The 22,803-nt window shown below is 38.9% G+C and overlaps 3 protein-coding genes across 5 annotated transcripts in view; 1 reads left to right on the top strand and 2 right to left on the bottom strand.

Annotated features, from left to right (window-relative positions):
* The window catches only part of gdf11 (growth differentiation factor 11), a 37,427-nt gene extending 35,513 nt beyond the window's left edge, over nucleotides 1–1,914 (bottom strand). For both annotated transcript variants that reach the window (XM_037768741.1, XM_037768748.1), the window contains exon 1: nucleotides 1,791–1,914. The gene's annotated coding sequence lies outside the window, so the exon portion shown is untranslated. The remainder of the gene's footprint in view (nucleotides 1–1,790) is intronic.
* si:ch1073-456m8.1 (leucine-rich repeat flightless-interacting protein 2) lies at nucleotides 1,820–9,480 on the top strand. 2 transcript variants are annotated; one of them, XM_037768757.1, is made up of 6 exons: nucleotides 1,820–2,207; nucleotides 2,568–2,642; nucleotides 4,812–4,847; nucleotides 5,091–5,252; nucleotides 5,398–5,481; nucleotides 6,515–9,480. In XM_037768757.1, the coding sequence occupies exons 1-6, from the start codon at nucleotides 2,109–2,111 to the stop codon at nucleotides 7,040–7,042; spliced, it is 984 nt and encodes a 327-aa protein (XP_037624685.1). In that variant the 5' UTR covers nucleotides 1,820–2,108; the 3' UTR covers nucleotides 7,043–9,480. The 2 variants fall into 2 exon arrangements, with proteins under 2 accessions (XP_037624685.1, XP_037624695.1); XM_037768767.1 differs by having other exon boundaries at nucleotides 2,085–2,207; nucleotides 2,512–2,642.
* Nucleotides 9,481–10,508: 1,028 nt separating this feature from the next.
* avil (advillin) lies at nucleotides 10,509–21,156 on the bottom strand. Its single transcript, XM_037774939.1, has 20 exons — nucleotides 21,032–21,156; nucleotides 20,707–20,814; nucleotides 20,443–20,517; nucleotides 20,094–20,290; nucleotides 19,906–20,014; nucleotides 19,703–19,813; nucleotides 18,143–18,348; nucleotides 17,974–18,052; nucleotides 17,647–17,745; nucleotides 17,324–17,477; nucleotides 17,107–17,207; nucleotides 15,690–15,827; nucleotides 15,384–15,542; nucleotides 15,118–15,297; nucleotides 13,611–13,768; nucleotides 13,357–13,501; nucleotides 13,027–13,215; nucleotides 12,867–12,935; nucleotides 11,756–11,866; nucleotides 10,509–10,872 (listed from the first exon to the last, which is right to left on the bottom strand). The coding sequence occupies exons 2-20, from the start codon at nucleotides 20,764–20,766 to the stop codon at nucleotides 10,759–10,761; spliced, it is 2,454 nt and encodes an 817-aa protein (XP_037630867.1). The 5' UTR covers nucleotides 20,767–20,814; nucleotides 21,032–21,156; the 3' UTR covers nucleotides 10,509–10,758.
* Between the last annotated feature and the right edge of the window lie 1,647 nt (nucleotides 21,157–22,803).

Genomic DNA, 22,803 nt, shown 5'->3' with positions numbered 1-22,803 from the left:
CATGAGCCAGTGGTCAGAGTGGTGGTATGGTACCACTCATAAATCAGTCATAATCTATTAATGAATAAAGTAAGAAAAGTGAAATTTGATAGATTAATTGAATGTAAAATAAGACTGAGGAGTGACAGACATATAGTACATAACAGAGTACTCAGTTGTGTTACCTGATCTGACCACAATCATGTTGAACTTTAAATTACCCCATTGAAATAAAAAAAGGATATGGTTGAGATAACGTAGCATACATTGTGGATCAATCAATTATTATATCATGTTTAAAGAAGATAATTTGCATTGTTGACAATGGAATTATAGGTGCTTTCAAATATCGTTGCTTAATGTTAAAATGTCCCACTGACCGCATCACATTCTGTATATTTTCTCTCTGCTTAACTCTTCTCTGAATCTATATGATGCTGAAACTGAGTGAAATACAAACTCCACATGACTCATTTTTACTGTTTTCATCATTACATCAAATAGAGAAACTCTAGATATCATGTGCATAATTTTAAAGACATTTTCTTGCCCTTAATTTTGTACCTTATATTTGCATTATTTCCTCCTGCACGGCAACTGTTGCAAAACAATTTCCCTCTGGATGAATAAAGTTCTCATTATCTTATCTTCAGCTTTTGGCATCTTTGGGATTTGGGCAAAAGTGTTGTGGGTTTGATCTGTGCTTGGCTGTACAACTTTCTTTTGTGATGATGACACTAATTTTGAACGGGGATTGGCAGACAAAGATTTTTTTTACTGTAGTCTATTTGTAATACCCTTTTCATACCAATGACCAGGGTTGGACCAGGGTTAACCTACCCTGGTCCAACCCTCCTTTTGTCAATTCATACAAACATACAGACAACATACAGATTTACAGTATCTATTCATCAACATGAACCTTTTTTCCTCTGTCTATCTACAGTACCCATTTATCATATATCAGATTACATTGTGTTATCTAATATGATAATATAGGCTAAGTGTGGTGGGTAGGTCAAGCTACTTATTGTAGCCCTCTTCCCCTAAACTTCCCTAGTTACTTAAAGGTCCCATATTGTAAAAAGTGAAATTTCCATGTCTTTCATATCATAAAGCAGTTTCAAGTGCTATATAAATACTATGAAAGTATCAAAACGCTCAATATACGGAGAAATACACACAGCCCGTATTCAGAAATTGTGCGTTTGAAACAAGCCGCTATGATTTCTGTCCATTTGTGATGTCACAAATATACAATATTTAGACCATTTCACAGTTTTAAACGTAAACATTCTAAATGTGTCCCAGTTTATTTCCTGGTTGCAGTCAAGGCCTATGGAAAGGAGGCTGGGTCACGGGCGGACATGGGTCTTGGGGTATGGGGTCTGAAGCATGCGCAGTGTAACTGAAGCTGCGGTCGTGCGTTGCGATTGGCTCAATTTCGGCGAGGGCAGACCAGATTTTGTTGTACCCCGAGGATATGATGCGTGACCCAGCCTCTTTTCCATAGGCCTTGTTGCAGTGTATGTAAATACCATCAGCTGACAGGAAGTAAACATGGACCCAAACTGTTGCCTAGCAACGCAATTCCATTGCAATTCCGTTGAAATGCACTAAAACGGAGCGTTTCAGACAGAGGGTGAATACAGGTATATTTAGACAGACAGTATGAGGAAAATAAAGTTGTTTTTTTTAACATTACAGCATGTAAACATGTTCTAGTAGAAACAAAAAAACTGAAAATGAGCATAATATGGGACCTTAAATGTTTTCACAAAATAGACATTTAGCTAAATTATCAAGCTCACCTGAAAATACTTGTCCTTGTTGTCTTCGATGAATTTCAGGACTTGACGTGCCCTATGGTTGCTTATCTGAACCTTAAAACAAACATCTTTTTGCCCACAGTTTCAACATGTTGATCTTTGGCTCCTGTGTGGGCGGAGAGAGAGAGAGGGCGGTGTTTGACGATTTGTTCCCCGCGGCTCTCCGTAGAGAGATCACGGCCTGGGCGTCGGCACAGTTCAGTCTCTGCTGCGTAGGAAAACAAAACTCAACTCCTCTTCACCCGGAGATCGCGGAGGTGTCTATCTTACATAAACCAAAACTTGATATATAAGACAAAAATGCATTCAGTCACGCTGGACAGCAATGGTTCGCCAAAGAAACGGACGTTATCTCGGGGACTGAGCGAGGATGAGTCGCTCCGCAGCATCATAAAGGAGGTGAGTGGAGCAAAACACGGCGTCATGAACTGACTGTTTAGAGCTGACGTTAACGGCTCTGTTGCCGTTAAGACTTTTTTTTAAACAGTTAACGTTCGAAAAGTAGTCAGTTTGAATCTCGGCCATCTTGTTAACCGTTATGACTGACCAACGGCTCAAACGGTTCGTTTTTATCAGGCCTGTTGTAACGTTAGCTTCACTTCCTCATTATTAGTTAGCTAGCTTGTTGTGTTTCTGTCTATCTCTATGTGATGCTATAGGCTCTCTCGAGGCTCTCTGTAGGCTCTCTCGAGGCTCTCTGTAGGCTCTCTCGAGGCTCTCTCACCTACCTTGAGGTGTGGTTTTTGTCTCCGTCCTCAGACCGAGAGTTCATCCAGGCGTCTGACACGAAGCGACAGCCGAGCAGGAACCCTGAAGAGGAGGAGTGACAGTCAGGTAGGAACCTAATACATCCATGGTAGGAACCTAATGCCTCCATGGTAGGAACCTAATGCCTCCATGGTAGGAACCTAATGCCTCCATGGTAGGAACCTAATGCCTCCATGGTAGGAACCTAATGCATCCATGGTAGGAACCTAATACATCCATGGTAGGAGCCAGTGACCGTCAGGTAGGAACCAGTGACCATCAGGTAGGAACCAGTGATAGTCGGGTAGGAACCAGTGACAGTCATGTTGGAACCAGTTTCCGTCAGGTAGGAACCAGTGACCATCAGGTAGGAACCAATGACAGTCATGTAGGAACCAGTGACAGTCATGTAGGAACCAGTGACAGTCATGTAGGAACCAGTGACAGTCATGTAGGAACCAGTGACCGTCAGGTAGGAACCAGTGATAGTCAGGTAGGAACCAGTGACAGTCATGTAGGAACCAGTAACCATCAGGTAGGAACCAGTGACAGTCAGGTAGTAACCAGTAACCATCAGGTAGGAACCAGTGACAGTCAGGTAGGAACCAGTGACAGTCAGGTAGGAACCAGTGACAATCAGGTAGGAACCAGTGACAGTCAGGTAGGAACCAGATATAAAAATGCATCAGCCGGGAGTGGACAGAGAAAATCAACACACCTGTATTGATCTCTTTAGCCAATCAAATATTTCAATGGTCCTGGCTGTAACCGGTTTATGTCCCTCGTGTGTTTTGATAGTTTAACAGTATTTATATAGCTCTCAAACTTGCTTTATAATATAAAAGACTCGAAAATCTCACTTTTTACAATATGGGACCTTTAAGACGTCATAAAATCCAGATAATGGAAAAAAAAGAAATGTGACAGGAGAGGTCACACAGGCTTATACAACGGACCTCCCCTCAACATAAGTAGATAAACAAACAATAAAAAAAAAGTAATGATAATACATAAGCAGTATTAGAAAGTAACTAGGTACAAAATGTACTAAAGTACTATGCACAAGTACAGTTTTGAGGTACTTGTGTAGTGAGTATTTCCATTTTATGATACTGTATGCTTCTATTCCACTACATTTCAGAGGGAAATATAGTACTTTTTACTCCTTTACATTCAACTGACAGCTATAGTTTTATCTCTAGTGTTTCTTTGTATTTCTTTCTTTCTTTTAGATATTTAAAAAATATTTATGTCTGTTTAAGAAATAGGGTGGCAAGCATACAGCTGTAATTTCAATGTTAGGTGGGTTCCTTTTACAAGCCCTGAGGTATTTTATTTCAACCCACCTGTACATTTCCTTGTTTGTTATTGTATATCTCTTCTCTTTTGTTTTATTTTATTACATGCACAAATAAAGAACTAATAGCCAGCCGTTGTTACTGGTTAAAAATGTTGATACCTGCGATTACGGTGTCCCAAACTCCATGACTTATCAGATTGTGTGACACTAGTGAGTGAGCTACATGAGAATAAAATCAAAGGGTTGACATTACAGTTTCTGTTACCACAACTATTAAGGTTTGACCTCACCTAAATACCATTGAGGCACCATTCTTCAGTAACAGCTGCTATCAAAACAAAGTATGTGATAAGGTATGATTACGAATGTTTGCAGTTGCAATATAGCTGGAACTCCTAATTGGGTCACAGAATTTGGTGCAACACCCTATTTTGAAGGTTTGCAATGAACAATAAAAGATCTGCTCATTTTTATTATTTACAGTTGTCTTTTTCCTACTGTGACATGTAAAAACTTCTTCAGTGGAAAAAGGCCTAATAAGTCAAACTAAGCGCTGTTGTCCATGACACCATCAATAGAAGTAAAACATCCAGCATCCCGGTAACAGAAACAAACTACTAACATTAATTGAAACAGCAAAAATAAGGACACATAACTTCAGATATTTACAATAGTAAAGTAAAGAATTTCGAAAATGTATATAAAGTGATATTTCACAACACATATTTGAACATTGATTTAACTTGTGAATTGACTTTGTGGTAATTTGTAATGCTATAATTTGCTTGTAATTTGTTGTACAAGTCATGTCATAGTTATTTTGTGTAAACGAGAGGAGCAAAGATAGGAATAAGATGGTCTTTTAGAACAGGATTGTCTTCATTTAACTTAATTAAAAGATTCAAGCATTATTTACAAATGAGCTATTTATTCAAAGTTCCTTTTCCTTTCTGCAGTCTGAGCAGGACCTCTACATGGGACTCCCAGAGATGGTGAGTATTTCTTATTGTTATTATAATTACTACCATTTAAAGTCTTGTTCACCGTTCTGTCCGGTCTAATAGATCACTGCAGTGATGCTGCATATTCCTCTACATATGGAGGGTTTGTCGTGTTCCCAGATGAGGCCTCCCACTGAATCCTCTGAGAGCTTACTAAACACTTGTCCACCCACTGACTGGCATGCGCTCCTATATAGTTGCCCACACTGATTGGTAACTGTGTTTGTGGTGTAGATAGAGCTGCAGGCCAGCTATGACGAGGTGGTGCAGGAGCTGCGTGGGCTGGAGGTCGAGCGAGAGACTCTGTTGTTCCAGGTGGACGTCCTGCAGGACACGCTGGAGGGTGTAGAGGAGCTGCTGGCTGAGACACAGAGGGAAGCTGGACAGGCTAGTTTGGTACGTCCACTTAAATTCAAAACACTTAAACCATTCAGCAATATATAGACGTCTTTTAGTCTTCGTCCTCTCTAATGAGAGGTTTGTTTTTGTTCCTTGTAACAACGTATGACTCTTAACAAGCTGTTTTTCTCTGCGTTTGTAGGAGTTGCAACAAGAGAGGGATGCCAAGAGGAAACTGGAGAGCACGGTCAGCTCTCTGATGAAAGAAGTAGAGAGATTAAAAGAGGTAATGTGACAATTAACATTACAAACATTAGAGAGACACAAGGTTTTTGAATTAATGTATAAAGATGTAAAGTCTCCTGTTATGTAACAGTTTGTCAGGAGCGTGATTGCTTCTTATTCAACATGAATAATGGAGATGGTGCATGTTTAGTTTTCCCCTGGATATCCAAGTTAGTCATAAACTCTCTCTGCCCACTTATACTGAATAGTAACTATATCACCAGCTATGGCAGTACAGTATGTACTATAATGTTGCACTCAGTTCTTCATGGAACAGCTGTTCAATGGAAAAAGTCTAAATGTGAGCTTAAACAAATGTCATATACCTTGAAATGAGATGTTAGTACGATGACTTATTCCCACAGAAAATAATGTCTGATATTATTTTGTGAGACAAACCCAAAGCAATCCATAAATCTTGCCACACAGAAAAAGTTTAGCTCGACAGAGCCAGGTCATCACTGGTATATGGAAGCAAGTTCATAAGCACTTCAATACCTAATTGTGAAATTTAACATCACATGAATACTAGTTATTAAAATGTAAATATCACTGAATTTATAGCATTGAAATAGTACCATCTACCTGAATTTATATGGTTTGAAATTTCCAGAAGTTAATTTCAAGTATTGTTATTTTCTTTTTTTTATTTTAAAAACCAAGTATCCAATATTAAAAAAAAAAAAAAACTACATTCAGTTTGCTCAAAATTCAGCTGGTCATTTGAAGTTAATCTAAAAATGATGTCAAGTCAAAAACATTTGACTTTCTGGAAGTTTGATTGGCGTAAACCAAACAAATATTTCAATATTATAAATTCAGTGATGTTTGTTATTCATCATGTATTCAGTTACTCATAAAATTACATTTTTCATGGCTTTTCTTTGCTTCCATATTGGTCGGAATGGCATGAAATTGACAGGCAAATTTAGATAAAATAATAACAAAATAGCAAATGCAACTATATTTTTGTTTAATCTGAAAGGACACTTTTACTTTCATTTACTCACGGACAATTTGATTTCTCTTTGCAGGAGAGGAATAACACCCCCCCAGTGAACACACAGGGTGTGGACGAGGTAACGAGACAAGGACACCAAATGAAAAATGATGCAAAGGAATTGATGAAAGGCTTGTCGCTGTGTGACCCTCGCAGCAGTGAAAGCAGCGGCAGAGCGTCGGAGGAGGTGAGACAGAGTGACGAGGCGGAGGATGAAGCAAACCTCCTGATGAAGCTGCGGAAGATAGTCAGTAAGCCGTTGGGCTACATGCCCTCTCTGGCAGTGGACAACCCGTTCTCTGAAGACGGGGTCCTGCAGAGGCCTTGCGAAAACAGTGTTGTGGATGGACGAGATCCTTCCCCGGATGGGCAAGACTCAGACAGCATAAGTGCCTACGAGGATGCGTCTGCTGACACTCCAGAGCAGGACAAGAAGTTTCCGGGGGAAGCGGACACTTTGGAGCTGCCTCATGATTCAGAGAAAAGTTCTACTAACAACGGCCTGGTCAGTAACGGGGAGACCCAAGACCCAAAAAGCCCTGATGCTTGTGTCATGTCTTAATCTGTTTTATCTACTACTGGGCAAAAGGTCAAAGATTATTGATCACCTGGTGTAATTCAACAGCTTTTTTTGATTTACGGTTTACCCACATCTGATATTTATGTTCTTAGAAACCTTTGAGGCCAACAACAAGTAGTCAATCTTAAGAAAATTGATCTGCAACTATTTTGAGAATCGATTAATCGTTTCAGCCGTTTTTCAAAAACATGCCAAACAATTGCTGGTTTCAGCTTCTTAAATGTGAGGATTCGCTGCTTTTCTTTGTCCTATATTTAGTCAAAGAAACATCTTTGGGATTTGGACCGCTGGTGGGAATTTGAAGGCATCGCTTTAGGTTCTGAGGGATTGTAATGATAATTTTTCACTACTTTTTGACATTTTCTAACTAAATGATTAATCGATTAATCTGCAGCTTAATTGATAATGAAATAATGGTTGGTTGCAGCTTTAGTTGTAATACACTGTAGTAGAATTGTAAGTTTCAGCTTTAAAGTCACAACAAAGAAACTCAGGATCCAGATCGTTACTAGCTGGAATTCCACTAATGACTACTTAATATTATTTGCCAACAATTTCTTTGTAATATCTGTCTTAAGTTCTTTTTTGTAATACATGGATAGACATGGAAAATAGTCCATGCTGCTTTGTCCATTTACCTCTTGTTTGTATACTAACAGCTGCCAGGATTTACCTGTAGACAAAAGACAGTGAGCTCCACACATACAGTACCTGGACAAACACGGTTGATGTTTTGGCTCCAGTCACATTAGAAAGTCTTGAATTTAGAGAGTCAGTCTGAACATGTCAGAGCTGCATTTAAAGATATTTAGTGTGGCTGTCCCCGGCTGTAGAGCTCACTGTAAAGAAAGTTTAGGACATGTTTGACATTGATTTTTGGAAGCTATGTAGATCAGTTACAGGTAATGAAAGGCAGATATTGGAAGGTTTATAAGATATCGATTTTTTGAAGTAAGGGAAAATGCCATTCTATTTGCTGCCTTGCTGATCTTTACAAGATTTATTTTTTTATCTTTCATATAGCTCCCTTTCTCCTGTTTTTTATGTTTAATTTAGGGAAATTGATTTGGCTGCATTTGCACTTTTTAAAGTTCTTGTATTGTGGCATAAATGTGTCCGATATCATTAGAAACAACATTCCTTTAACAACCAAACATGTCAGCAAGAAGTGATCAGCTGACCTGCCGCAGGCTGTATTCTCTGCCTGCGTGGTAAAACTGTATGTTTGCACAGTAAAACTTGCTGAAATTAGTCTCTTTGGATGTCTCTGATTGCTGTAAACATTTTGTATTTAATCGCAATTTTTTACAATGTTACATTTCTTCAATGCTTGAAGCAAGAATAGACCCTTTCACCTCATTTGTGATAGTTTGCATGAGCACCTAAGAATGTATATTGATTTATAATCAGCACATGATTCATCTGTCATTTATTAGTACTTTTGCACGCAGTACACATATATTAAATAATACTTTGATCGAAGGTATTTACTGCGACAATTGGTGTTTTGAAGGGATTTTAATTTTGTTTGCAAGTAATGTATCATTCTGTCATTTCCTGTTTTTAAGATCCTGAGCAAAATTAAATAATTTCAGTTTTGATGGAAAAAAAATCATATGACACTAACATTTTTTTAAATGAAAATCACAATTTTGATATTTAATTCTGTTACACAAGAAAGAAAAGCAGCAATATTAAATGTATGGGAATTTGAAAATTGCTGCATTTAGCTGCAGATCATTTTATGGGGTTAAGGCCGCTCAAATGTTAATGTTTGCATTCACTCATTTGTCTTTTGTATTATTTTTTATCACAGTTCTGTTTCAACATAAAGCTGGTTCACATGCTAGTACTTGATTATCTGTTGTGTTGGCTGCCATAATGCACAAAGAAGAGATTACATTGCTGTTTCTTTCCATAAAATGAGCTGATGGGAGGTTATTGTTACTGTAGTGCTGTAGTCACGTCTTGTGCAATCAGGTCATTTGCAACCAATGCCGGTCAGACGTTTCTACGGGAACATCCACAATCATTTGGTTGTTAATATTGTCATCAACAATTCATTTTATGTTCCTGTTGATTTGGTTTGTTGTGATGAATCAGTTAAGTTGCATTACTCCAACTTAAAAACTGATCAAATATAATTTTTAAACTTCAATCATTTAGCATTTTGAGCACACAGCAGTGACTTCTTTTTGACAATTTATCAAGTAATCAAATGTGTTTTGTGTTTCATTTTCCACAACAATGCAAAAAAATGTTCTTACTGTAATTTGATGCGTTTTATGGGTCAAGATTTTTTTTTTACTTGTCCTGAGCTTTGTATTAAATGTCCAGATGTAAACAGTAAATTACATTTATACTTGTAACGGGGAAATACATTCCAGACATATCAAAATAAAAACAGTGAATAATGCTGATGCTGATTGGTCTTTGTTTTGACTTATATTTAAAATATTCATGACATGATAAAGGAATCGCCATCATAAGCAGCAAACTAAATATCTGAAACCAATGGTGAAAAGACCTGACATCTGGTTCTAGTTTCCTACAGTTAGTAGATGAGATTTTAGATTAATAATCTCTTCCTTTCAAATTTAAAATGCTAACAGCAGAGAAATCCACCAGAAATAGCACTGCACTCTGTGTACTCCTGCAGATACTTGCAGGAACTTTTAAGAAGTTTTTTCGTTTTGTTCCCTGAAGTAATTTTGCCTGACATGTTATTACATATTTGTCCAACAGATGGCAAAGTAGAACTCTATTTAAAGGGGAAATCTGAGCTTCCTTACATTTAGTTTGGTGTTCAGGAGGGAGCTCAGAGTTAATTAGAAAGGTGCAGATTTCCGCCTGGTTTGTCTGATGTGACCACTGTGATGTTTGATTAAATGAATACCACTTGTAATAACTGTGTCTCTGGCTGCAGAGCAGCGCCTTAGTGGCGGCGATGCACTCAGCTGTGAGATCACTTGTGGCCCCTATCGGCGGCTAAGAATATAGTGAAGAGTCAGCAGTCAATCAATGGCCGTATCAAACTGGTAATAAAAGGTGTTTTGAGAACATTTGAGTCACTACAACCATAAGAGGTCCTTGAGCATGCAGCCATAAATGAGCACCAAAAATAGGATGCAGTTTGGTGCAGCAGTATGCGAGATTAGCCGTGGACAGACACAGAGATGCGTACTCACTCACACACACACGTCCGATCTCATTATCTCCTGGCGGAGATAATAATACAAGAAAACATAAATCTTTGATAAATTACACACATTTTACATATCTACCTATTTACTTTAGGTCTGTTTTTTGTTGTTGTCTTTTATCATATGAAGCCGTTTCATCAGGACTGAAATTCTTCCTCACAGGATTAATGCGATGTCTCGTTATGTCTAAGATGTGTTATTTCAGTAGAGGTAAGCCATGCCACAAAAACACACACAGCCCAATAATCAATGCAGTTTATATTTTTTCATGCTGGGATTTCAAATAATATCACAAACAATTAATTAAACAGTGTCGATTGTATAACATCAACACAGCTTTTAAAAGAATCAAGTATTCAAGACTTGTGTTACAGTGATTTGGAACAAATTAATTACAATAAAATCATTAAGAAAAGACACATAATTCAAATTTACTCCAAAATCAGACTGAGCTACAGTGGAAAGTCAGTAATTGTAGTGGAGGCGGAAATTATTTCAAAACATCCCCTTTTTTTTCTTCATGTTCAGCTGTTTCCACTGCGGCATGCTGGCAAAGTCGTCTTTGGTGATCCCAAATATGTCCATGAAGTCAGAGTCAGACAGGTGTTTCTGAAAAGCAGTTCCCAAATTTTAGTTAGTGAAAACAAATGATTAACAATGTATCACTAATACATATATAGCAGCAAAGCATCGTGGTTACACCTCACACAAGATGCACAAAATGTTGAGTGGTTGAACAATGATTGAACAGGGAACAAATCAGGGACTAATTACTGCTAATCGACGAGTAGCTCCTGAATGATAATAACTGAATCAAATATGGAAAAGGAAAATGGAGACAGCAGATCAGCTAAACGTAACAAAAAATGTGAAATTTCTCTACAGACAGTTTATAATCCAGCATATATGGAGAATGAAGTTTCAAATAATAAAGGACTGATTAATATATATTTTCTTGAATTTAAATTTAGATTTCCTTTTACAGAAATTCCTCTTTTTCCTAAAATATTAAGCCATAAAAATAAAATAAAAAAGCATTATGAAATTAAGAATTTCCTCTGTGGGTGGCATTTGGAGAAAATTGCTAACTTTTATTTTTTGTGTTTAAAAGTTTCAAATAAAGTTTAAGTTTTGTATTATCGATATTTTGAGAATGTGCTCTTTTCTATCAGGCATATATCACTTTCTGTTAATAAGGGGTATGTTTCGCTCTATAAAATAACAAAAAACTAAACCTTGTTGTGACAACAAATGGTGAACATTACCGTTGCTTTATAAAATAATGTCTAGCTCTCCATCAAGGTTTTATTTCTGCCATTATTGATTGGATTACGCAGAAGATACATTAGACGTGTTCCAATGGCAAAGTGCACAAACATGGTGGCTTGCTAATAGCACCTTATTGGGAACTTTAACTTCATCAGACACACACACACACACACACACACACACACACACACACACACACACACACGCACACACACACATCTACCTCTTTCTGGGTTGGGTCAACGCCTTCAGGCAGCTGGCTGGTGAGCTTGTTGACCAGGTCGTCAGGTGGAAAAGACTGAAAGTTTTTCTCAATTCCAACAGACTCCTGCTCCTAGAAAGTCACATTAAGGTTCAGGATAAAATTATTAATCTTTGTATCTTCATCATCACTTCCTGTTGTGCCATTGAATCGGATGGCGGGAGATAGATAGAGTACTTAGTTAATGCAAGTTTTTAACTCCCGTCCCAGACTTTTTGTCATAACTCCTATAAATATTCAAGGTTGGCTTGCCAAAAATAAATATGTTAAAAAATTCTTCTTCAATTCTTTCATGTAATTGTAATGGCCCTAGTTCTCCTCTTAAAGGACCAGTGTGTAGGATTTAGTGGCATGTAGTGGTGTGGTTGCAGATTGCAACCAACTGAGTACCCCTCCGCTCACTCCTCCCTCTCCAAGACTGCGGTAACGTGAGCCGCAAAGTGAAAAACTGTGGTAACGCCGTTCGCCTCGCTCAGAGGTCATCCATACCATAATAACACTACTTTAGGAGCAACGGAAGTCAGATGGCGGCTGGTGGTACCACGGATTTGCACTCTGCGGCTCACGTTACTGTAGTTTCACAAGTGTGACGGAGAACTACGGTGGCCTTCAGGTAACGTAAAAACATGAAAGGCTCTCTCTAGAGCCAGTGTTTGGTTTGTCCGTTCTGGGCTACTGTAGAAACGTCGAGGAGCAACATAGTGGACTCCATGAAGAGGACCTGCTCCCTATGTAGATATGAAGGGCTCATTCTAAGCTAACGAAAACACAATGATTCTTAGTTTCAGGTGATTATCCACTAATGAAAACATAGTTATGAATATTATATTCCATTTCTGCTAATAGATCCCCTGTAATGTTATACACTGGACCTGCTTGAGGTAAGACTGGATGTTTGCAAACATGAATCTAAATCTAATTATTATACATCCTTTTTACCTTAAACACTAACACAGAAACTTCCTAAATGTACCGTGCATGAAGAATATTGGTAACATTTTGATAACGATTGTATCAGACAAATAATTTCTGTTGCTAAAAAAGCTTGAAAAAGAAATAAGACTTTACATACAACTGTAACATTAACAGGTGCTGCTTCATCTCCCAACTCCTTCTTCAACTCCTCGTAGCTCTTTCCTCCCTAAAAGAAAGATGTTTGTCAGCGTATATTTTTTTTATTTACTCATCTATGAACATGTTGATGTTTCATTTCAGCTAAAAAAAACACTCACACTCCATTTGGAGGGGTCCCAGGCTGTGAACCACCCAGTGAAGGTGGGCGGCTCAAATCCCTGTTTGATCAAGACGATGGGGGTGTCTGGGTCTCTGGCGCCCGGGTGGGTGCGAAGGTACTCCTGACTGGTCACCACTGATTCTTTGCGCTCTACCTCATTGGTCTCTTTACCGATCCACAGAAACACCTGAGACCGATGATGAGAAAAGGCACATTTAAGAAAATTCAGGTATGCTAGGGCTGTGATTAAATTCAGCTTTAAAATTGATGGTGCTAACATACCATCGACACTAAATAAAGAGGTCAGTTTTCTTCATTGCAAATATACCTGGTCCCATGTGTCCAGCAGCATGACATCGTCCTCATTGAGGTCGTCCTGCGTGAACTGAGTCACCTCGGTCACAATGAAACGGCCCGTCTTATTGGAGCATTCAAACAGGCGCGGCTGGTGGTCTGAAACCGTCTGCTGTAATCTGTAACCAACAATGTGTGACGTGCAAAATAATAGAAAACAAGCTTGTCACCTTCACTGCAACACTCACGCAGCCCATTTGAAATATATGAGTATTGTCTTTGTGTCACCTCTTGTCACTAGCATAGGGAGCTTTCCCTCCGAGCAACTCCCAGAATTCAATGGGCTCCTGACCCTCTGCCACAATCTCCTCAGAGCCTCGCTGTGAGTTCCTGTCAATCACAGAGCTCACCTCCTTAGCCATGGCTCTCTCGTCTCCACTTGATCCCTGGTAACAAAAAGTCAGTTACAGTAAACTACTACACTATAAGGCCAAAACATATGTGGAAACCCAAACATTACACCCTATATGTGATTGTAGAACATCTCATTCAAAACCGTGGGTATTAACATGCTGCTATAACGGTCTCCATTATTCTGGGAAGACTTTCATACAATTTTTGAACCTGGTTGCAGGGATTTGCTCCCATTCAACCACAAGAGCGCAGCACAGCTCACAGTCTGTGTTCTAGTTCAGGACCTCCTTTCTGGTTTTGTGCACGAGGGCCTTCTCCAAACTGTTGCCACAACATCGGATCTGGCGGCATCTAGCGGTGAGGCTGTAGATTGTAACCAACTGAATTTCTCCCGTGTGTCAAGCGAGTAGGAGAACTACAGTGGCGGAAGCAAAAACGCGAATGGCCCTATCTAGAGCCAGAGTTTTGTTTGTCCTTTCAAGGCTACTGTAGAAACATGGCAGCCGGCTCCGTGAAGAGGACCTGCTCCATATGTAGATATAAATGGCTCATTCTAAGGTAACAAAAACACAAGGATTCTTAATTTCAGGTGATTGTACACTAAAGAAAACGTATTAATATTATATTCCATTTCTGCCAATAGATCCCCCTAAATGTTACTCACTGGTGCTTAAAGATTTCACTTCATTGGACTAGGGGCTTCGTCCAAAACATGAAAACACTCCCGGTCAAAAAGTAGGCCTATACAAACATTTCTGGATGTAGGTTTCTACATATTTCGGTAACACTTCATTTTACAAGTCCGCAAATTTCATGGTAATTAGGTGATAATTAGCAAATAACTTATTTGAAATTTCTTTAAAAATACTCCCTGAATTATTACATTAACTACCAGGTTACATTTGTGTAGACAGTAAGTCACACAATGGTGAGATTTGTGTCTGATCAGAAGTGTCTTCTATTAGTTTTGGTTTTTCACCTCCGATGAAGAGCAGCCGCTTCTCAAGCCTACGGGCCCTATTTTAACGATTATATTCTATTTTAGCATATAATTATTAAATAATGTTTATAATAAAGTATATTTTTAATACATTTTGAGGTAAATATTGGGGTAATTTGGCAGTAATTCCAAAGAAATTTCAAATAGGTTACTAATTACCATGACATTTTTAGACCTGTTGCTCATATTTCTTTTCCATATAAAATGTAACAGCAGAAACACAAATGTGAACATACATACAAAAATAATTAACATACAAGAAACCACAAAAAGTGCTATAAAAAGTATCATATCATAGCTATTGTATTCTATTGTAACCCTGCTGCTGTAGTTCAGCGTATTATCAGTGTATCTATCTGATTTTAACTCCAACTTTCTTACCTTTCCACACCACAGATAGATTCCTGATTGGCTCTTTAGTAAAAACACATCATTGGAGTTCAGAGAGGTGGCCAGCGCAGGAACCTCAATGGCTTTTGTGTTGGATGGGTCACAACCGTGGACCTGGAACAACCTTATCGGTGGCTCTGGGTCAGAGGACCCTTTTCTAGATGTGCCCCCCTAACAGAAAAAAAAGACATATTCTATACCGGTGTAAAAACTGCACACACCAGAATGTTTTCAAATTACTATTAATGCAGTCGTACCTCAAAGATGACCATTTTACCCTTGAACATCGCCATGAAGTGTCTTGGTTCTTTGCCCATTGTTGTTCTCACTTGAACTGGCTCATCACCGTACTTCTGATCCAGGTCCACAGCCTGAAACGCTGAGGCTGCCACTTCATCCTGTGTCGCGTGACGCCCCTGAAATAATAAGTGGTAATAAGTATTTTCATCATATATTGCAGTGATAATAAGAAAATGCCAAAGCAGGGTTTCAGACAGACTTCAGTGTATGATTGTGAATTATTATTATTATGTAAGACACTGGGTGTTAAAGCAAATCCTCACCTGCCATATATAGAGCAGGTAACACTTCTTGTTGTTAACCAAGTAAGTGTAGAGGATCAGGTAGCAGTCTCCTCCATAGAAGTATCCGTACCATTCAGGGTCCACAGGGACGAGCTCCAGATTCTCAATCCTCCACACCTGGGAACATCGAAGAGTTAAACTGAGTCAAACACTTTTTATATTATACACATTTATCGTGTGCAGTGTAGGTAAACTAGTGCCCCTATGAGGCTGCAATGATCATTACACATTAGAAAAAAATGTTTGTAAGAAATACAAAGCCAAGTGCCTTTTTCACAGGAGACATTTGACACGTCACAGTATGAAAAACACAGGAGTAAATAGTAAATCAAAGCTCACTGTCGCACAACTGTCATGGCTTAACTGAACAGAACAGAGACATTGTTAATGTTATTAGTAACGCATGCTGCTTTTCTCGCTATGACAAGTCAAAATATCTGCTGTGAAAAAGCATCTTGATGGTGCATATTACCAAACAGAGTTGGAATTAATCAAATTTCTAAAGAAAATTGCCACACAGACAACCAGGACCCTCTGGGCCCCCAGGACGACCCACTTTGCCCAGTTGGTAATGCAGCTCTGTTTGTCATCTTTAACTGTTCCTATGCTTAGTAGCACTTTGAGCTGAATGTTAATATAATCACGTTTAACATGTTAGTGTAACATTCCTACATTTAACATGTTTGCACCACAGAGTGTATATAAAGATGGACATCATGACAGCTCCCAAAAGTGAAGCCAAAACATCTGGCTCGCCCCCTGGTGGCTGGCTGCAGTATAAGGCCCGCCCCTCTAAGTTAGCGGATGAGACATGAGCCAAACTAAAAAGTCAAAGTACACATCAAATACATTTTTCCCAAAAGATGGTTTCTGTCATTTTAGGTAGTTCTCATCACGCTGATGTATGTTCAAGTGTTAATTTTTCTGATAAGTTTGGTTTTAATTAGTTATTTGATGTTATAAAAAGGGGGTGAGACGTCATGATTGACAGCTGTGATTCTCTCTCGCTGACAAGCTGCAGCCGTGCTGGGCTCATGATTGGTTCGGGCGGGTGACCTTGATACCGCAGCTCCACCGCCCGATCACTACTTCGCAGACTCTGACTCCAAATGATGTCAAAATCTCAAGATGGCAGCTCCCGTACCCGGGATATTTTAGCTTCACTTCTGTACAGTGGGAGGAAGTGCACGCGTCGTCCATGTTTATACAGTCTATGGTTAGCACGCTGGCATTATCAGCTCATATATTATTGTAGCACACCTTGTCAGCATTGATCTCAATGTAGGCCTACTGCTGAAGCTGACAGTATAGAGTCATTAGTTTTTGGACCTGTTGATACAGTAGATGATAGACTGATCCTCCTCACAGTAAATTCAGATTAAATTGTCACAGATACCTCCACTTGACCTGAGCCATTGTCCACCATTCGCTCCTGTGCAGCGACAGCTGGCATCACGTGCATCAGAGAGGCATCAAACTTTTCCTGTGTGATATGAGCTAAAGCAAAATATGGTCACAAAACAAAACCAATTGAGTTTTTTTATTTTTATCAGAAGCAATAGGTACTTTTGGTCTGTGCTTGTTGTGTTTTTGTGACTTAAGAACACACATACCCACTTTCCCTCTTGTATTCACTTTGCCCAGACCTTGAGTCTGGTCCTTTACAGTCCACCTCTGGAACAGCTGCTTGAAGAGAGCTGACTCCGCCCCGTCATTCACCGTCTCCACATTTGTAGTGATGGGGTAGTTTTTTGCTTTGATGAACTCCTATAACAGCCAATCAGACAAAAACATACACTCAGGTAGAATTTATTACAGGACAGTTGCATTAGACTGCATTAGTTTTAGCTATAGGTGTACCTAATACACCGAGTGTAAATACACAAGCAAGAGCAATCAAGCACAAGCTAAGGACACATGTCTTAGAGTCACTCACCAAAGCTCTGGCCATAGCAGCCTGTCTCTCAGCTTTGTTTGCTTTCTTCCCCTTCCATACGAAGACCTTCGTCCCTCCCTGATCCAGGAAGTAGCAGTCCTAAACAGATAATTACATTATATTCATTACATGACTAAATCATTTCTTACATAAGTAAATAATTGTTTACTATTTGTTTGAGTCCAAACAGCAGTGTACAGTAATGGTGAAATGTCACACTAGACGGACAACCATACCAAGTTTTATAGTGGCATTGGCACCCATCTTGATGTGGTCATAATATAAAGCGTATGCATCCTTTATTTGGACAATATTGCACCAACTCACTTCATGGTTGAGGAGATCTTGAACCAGTGGTCTGGTAGCAACTTCTGTTACCTTCATCTGACCATCAGCATCTGTCACACTGAAATAAAGGCACAAACGAATAAGAAGAAGCAAACACCACTTTAACTGGACATGAAACACTGGATGTCACGGCCAGGGAGCAGCTCACTGGTAAAGTGTGAGTTTCGCCTTCTGTTCCTGGTCAGCAGTTTCGTCTGGAGGTCCGTCCGTCAGCTCGGAGCTTCTATTTCCCAGAACACCATTCAGGATCTCCATATTATGAGGAGAGTTGCTCTCTGCGTCCCCCTCGATCACTCGGATCTCTGCCCGACCTCCTCTCTCTCTGTCTCGGATGTCTTTAGCCAGCAACATACCCTGAGAAGCAGAAGTACAACACAGACAAATTACAAAATCTAAAAAGCTCAGACATGAAACTAAATCCACTACCTGATATTAAAGAAAAGCAAAACTAAATGTAAAGTCTATTTTAAAGGTACAGTGTGTAGGATTTGGGGGCATCTAGAGGTGAGGTTGCACCTCTCTGCTCACTCCTCCAACTCCAAGACTGCGGTAACGTGAGCCACCGATTGCAAAACTGTGGTGACGACGTTCGCCTCGCTCAGAGGCCTTCCTTACCATAATAACACTACTTTAGGAGCAATGAAAGTCAGGCGGCGGCTGGCTGTACCACGGTTTTGCACTCTACGGTTCACATTTCCGTGGTTTCACAAGCGTGCTGGAGAACTACGTGGTCTTCAGGTAACGTAAAAACGTGAAAGGCTCTCTCTAGAGCCAGTGTTTGGTTTGTCTGTTCTAGGCTACTGTAGAAACATGGTGGACTCTGTGAAGAGGACCCTCTCCCTTTGTAGATATGAAGGGCTGATTCTAAGCTAACGAAAACACAATGATTATTCAGTTTCAGGTGATTACACACTAATGAAAACATAGTTATGAATAATATATTTCATTTCTTCTAATAGATCCCCCAAAATGTTACACACCTTTAAAAGTGAGATATCAATGTAGTGACAATCTCATTGCTGATCAGTGTACCCTAAATCAAGTTAGATATAAAAGTTATATCTACATTGACCAAATACTAATGTTATCTACTTTTAATTATGGATTTTCAATGTTGGTTTGTTAGAAATCCCATTATTATGATAAGACATGTAATCTTTGTAATCTTATCGACAAAAAAAATGCAAACATCTAAAATATGAATATCAATGAGCTGAAAGTTTCAGTCCTCACTGCACTGCTGTTACATAGTTCTGAACTGTGTGCAGTCGGTGGCATAATGAATCATTCAGAGCCTCCAGCCTTTTTACAGGAAGTAGGAAATGAGCTTCGACATGAGCACACTCCCACAGATTTCCACAGAGGTTTAATGATGATATTTAGATCTGGTGAGGGCAGCTCGGAAAGTAGACTTATTTCAGGGTCTGCGCCTCAAATGTATATCATGTATATGTCCGTCCATGTCACTTCTTAATTCACATGATCATAAAACATCTTTATCAGACAATTTAGATAGTAAAAAAAAAGGTAGAGTTATTGTTGTGTTATTATTGAACACTGGGAAATACAAATGTATTCACTGGAAAGCTGGTTTTCTGTCATCCTATCACATACCCTGTATTATTGAAGTCTTTCTAGTTTTCTACTCAAGTATGTTTAAGTGTTTCCACATGAATAAAGTAAGATAAATAAGATACAAACATCTTACTTTGAGCTTTTCCTGTTTGTTACACTTGGGTCCGTTCCACTGAACGATGGTCTTGCCAATGTCCAACAAAAACACATCTCCAAGGTTGAAGCTCTTCCAGCTCATCTCCACCTGAAACAAATTAAAGCACAAAGCTATCTCTCTACATGACAACCCATAATAATAATAATAAAGTTATGTAACCACTGTGAAGCGTTGCCCACCTCGTTTGCAATCACTCTCTTCTTCCCTTTGACGTGAAGCAGTCTCTTCACATCATAGGAGTTGGTTTCAGTGTGCCTCATGCCTGATGCAACTCCACCTTTCTTACAGCTAAACAGAAACACGATGGTGATTTTTATGGTTTATTTTATATTAAAATGATTGTATTGTACCAGCATTTTTCACTCACATTACTCCTTGTTTGAAGTAGCCCCTGAAGCAATCAGACTCGTGGTTCTGGACCTCGCGGTGCTGGACCGGAGTGGAGCCCAGAAACTCATCGAGCTGTATGGTGTAAACAGCAGCTGCACCCTGCTCATCCTGAGAGGACTGAGAGCCGATCCAGTAGTGGATGTCATAACACAGAGAGCTGCTCACCTTCTGAGTCTGTGGAGAAACAGTGAATGTATGGGGTGGTGTAGAGACCAGGATGCTGTATGCATTTGTCTCTGCTTCATTATACAAAAACAAATATAACATTTGGCTTTACTTTACAAACAAGCAACCGAAACCACCATTAGTCACCTTCTCAGACTTACAGACAGAAGTATGTAGCAGTCACCCTCATAAAAGTTTCCATAAGATTTTTCAGGGATTTGAACCAGCTCCAATTTCTGTTGCACAGAGAAAAAAAAGAATCTACGTCACGTTTAATAACCAGTATTTCCCACATCATCACTGCTGCTGAAGTCATTTACTCCGGGAGAAGCAGATGTTTCTTCTACCATGAAACCAAAACAGCTAATTTGTGAAAACTTCAGTCTACAGTCGCTATTGCAGCAACTACTGTAAAATCAAATTACCTCAATTCTCCAGATTATAATCCCAGAGCTGTGGGTTACTGCTCTGAACGTGTACTCCATGTTGTTAGGATGCACTCTCGTACACTTTTGTTGCTTTGTTTTCTTTCTCTGGAAGAGGAGATAATTGTGAAATCACTCATTTTTTGATACATTAAATACAATTTCCTTCAGTACAATGACACAAATGTTGACATTATTTTAAAAGGTTTTCCTATTTAGTCTATTTTCTCTTGAGAAAATTGCCCAAAATAAGATTTTTAGCAAATGTAAGTAAGTAAGTAAGTAAAATGTACATGATCAAATCTCAGAAAGCAACAGAGCATACCTTGTATTGTTGTTTGATGACTTCCCTGCGAGCTTGTATGATGTGACAACAGCTGATCTTCTATCTGATAGCAATCCTCTTCCCCTCACGGCCCCTACATCATTTGCCTGTGTTTGCATGTTTCAGGACCTCTCACGGACTTCTGCCCAATCACTGAGGAAGACACAAAATCCTGTAGGCAAATGTGCTGAAAAAAAAGGATTGAGTCATATTCAAATGCACAAACACACACAGTAACACTGATCACTTCCCTCTTGTCCATTCAGTTTACAGCCCACTCGGCCCTGTACCACCACATTCACACCGTATATGGATATATGTGCACAGCTATGGGTAGAAAGACTGTATATAAATAATAACTTATAAGCTTTCACAAGAATGGTAGCCTATATTATAACACATTAATTATTATAGTTACTGGTATGCATAAAAATAACAGTGATTATCTGTTTATATTATTATTAGTAGTACTATCTGCAGAATACTAAATACTCTTTTAAAAATAAAATAGAGACCGGATGCCAGTTTTGAAACTCCTGTTTAGACAGCTCTATCCTTCCCCAACACAAATACATTATCAGAGGTGGATGATACCACAACATTTGGTTCTGATCTGATATTGAGTGATACCAGGGACAGAATGGCTGATGTCATCATGTAGGGAGAAGATGTATTATGATTTATGAGGTGAATACTTCGTCTGCTTCTGAATACATTTTCATAACCATTGAGTGATTTGCCAAATATTAGGAATCTCTTTTCTCTGTACATTACGTAATACCTAATTCTCTGTCAGTTACTTAATTGCATGCATATAAAACTAATCATCTAATACAAAGTCACTACCCAGAAATATTTTCACCTACACACACTCACACAAATTGGTTTGTTACATAGCCTACTAATCACGTTTTAACCGTGTCATTTAATAATCATGTTATCGTGTTTTTACTCATATCTTTCCAGGTTGTAGGTTGTTGCTTGTTTGCCTGTATATGTACTTTTTAAAAATAGAATGACTAAATGAATAATAAAAAAGACGTATATTCAAATAAGCACATCCTTTTACAAACAAACCTTGAAGCAATGACGGTACAAAGTGGGATAAATGAGAGTCATAAACGTGCCTCACGTTACCATGAATTAGTATGTCCATATTGTAAATAATGACCAATACAACAGACCTTTAGTTGTAGCAGCAGTAAATAGCACCATCATCCTGTCATTCCTGTGTATGAAGCTGAGATGGCCTGAGAGCCACTGGCATATTTACAAATGAGTTACAACACTGCACAATGGAGTACTATTGGTTTGGTATCGGTCATTTTTGATGTGCGGATAATTCTGTGGAATTGTACATGGTTTGGCAAATCTTAAATTCTCTACGTAGCAACGCAGGGGTTTTCTCTTATTCTATGTTTAAATATATATATATATATTTTTTTTTTATCCCAACTTGTCTTATACTGATGCTTTGTCAGACCCCTCGGCATCACTTTTTGGTTGCAGTAAACACGTGCTTAATGTTATGAATCAAGCAAAAACACTTGTTTAGGATTAGGCAACAAAACCCCTCAGTTAGGTTTAGGAAAAACAACATGGTTGGGCTTAAAATGTCTACGTTTTTACAGTGAAAATGTGACTGGATGTTGTGAACACGGGACAACAACGAACAGCTGATTGTAAAATGAAAGTGAAACTTGACAATGAACAGTGGTCTCCTGGATAAAAGCCCTGTGTTTGTTGGACCCATCCACCTCCCCTCCCAACCA

The sequence above is a fragment of the Sebastes umbrosus genome, chromosome 1, assembly GCF_015220745.1.
Source record: "Sebastes umbrosus isolate fSebUmb1 chromosome 1, fSebUmb1.pri, whole genome shotgun sequence".
Classification (NCBI taxonomy): Eukaryota; Metazoa; Chordata; class Actinopteri; order Perciformes; family Sebastidae; genus Sebastes; species Sebastes umbrosus.
Note: the sequence above shows the minus strand (reverse complement) of the source record. Positions and strands in the feature narration are given on the sequence as shown.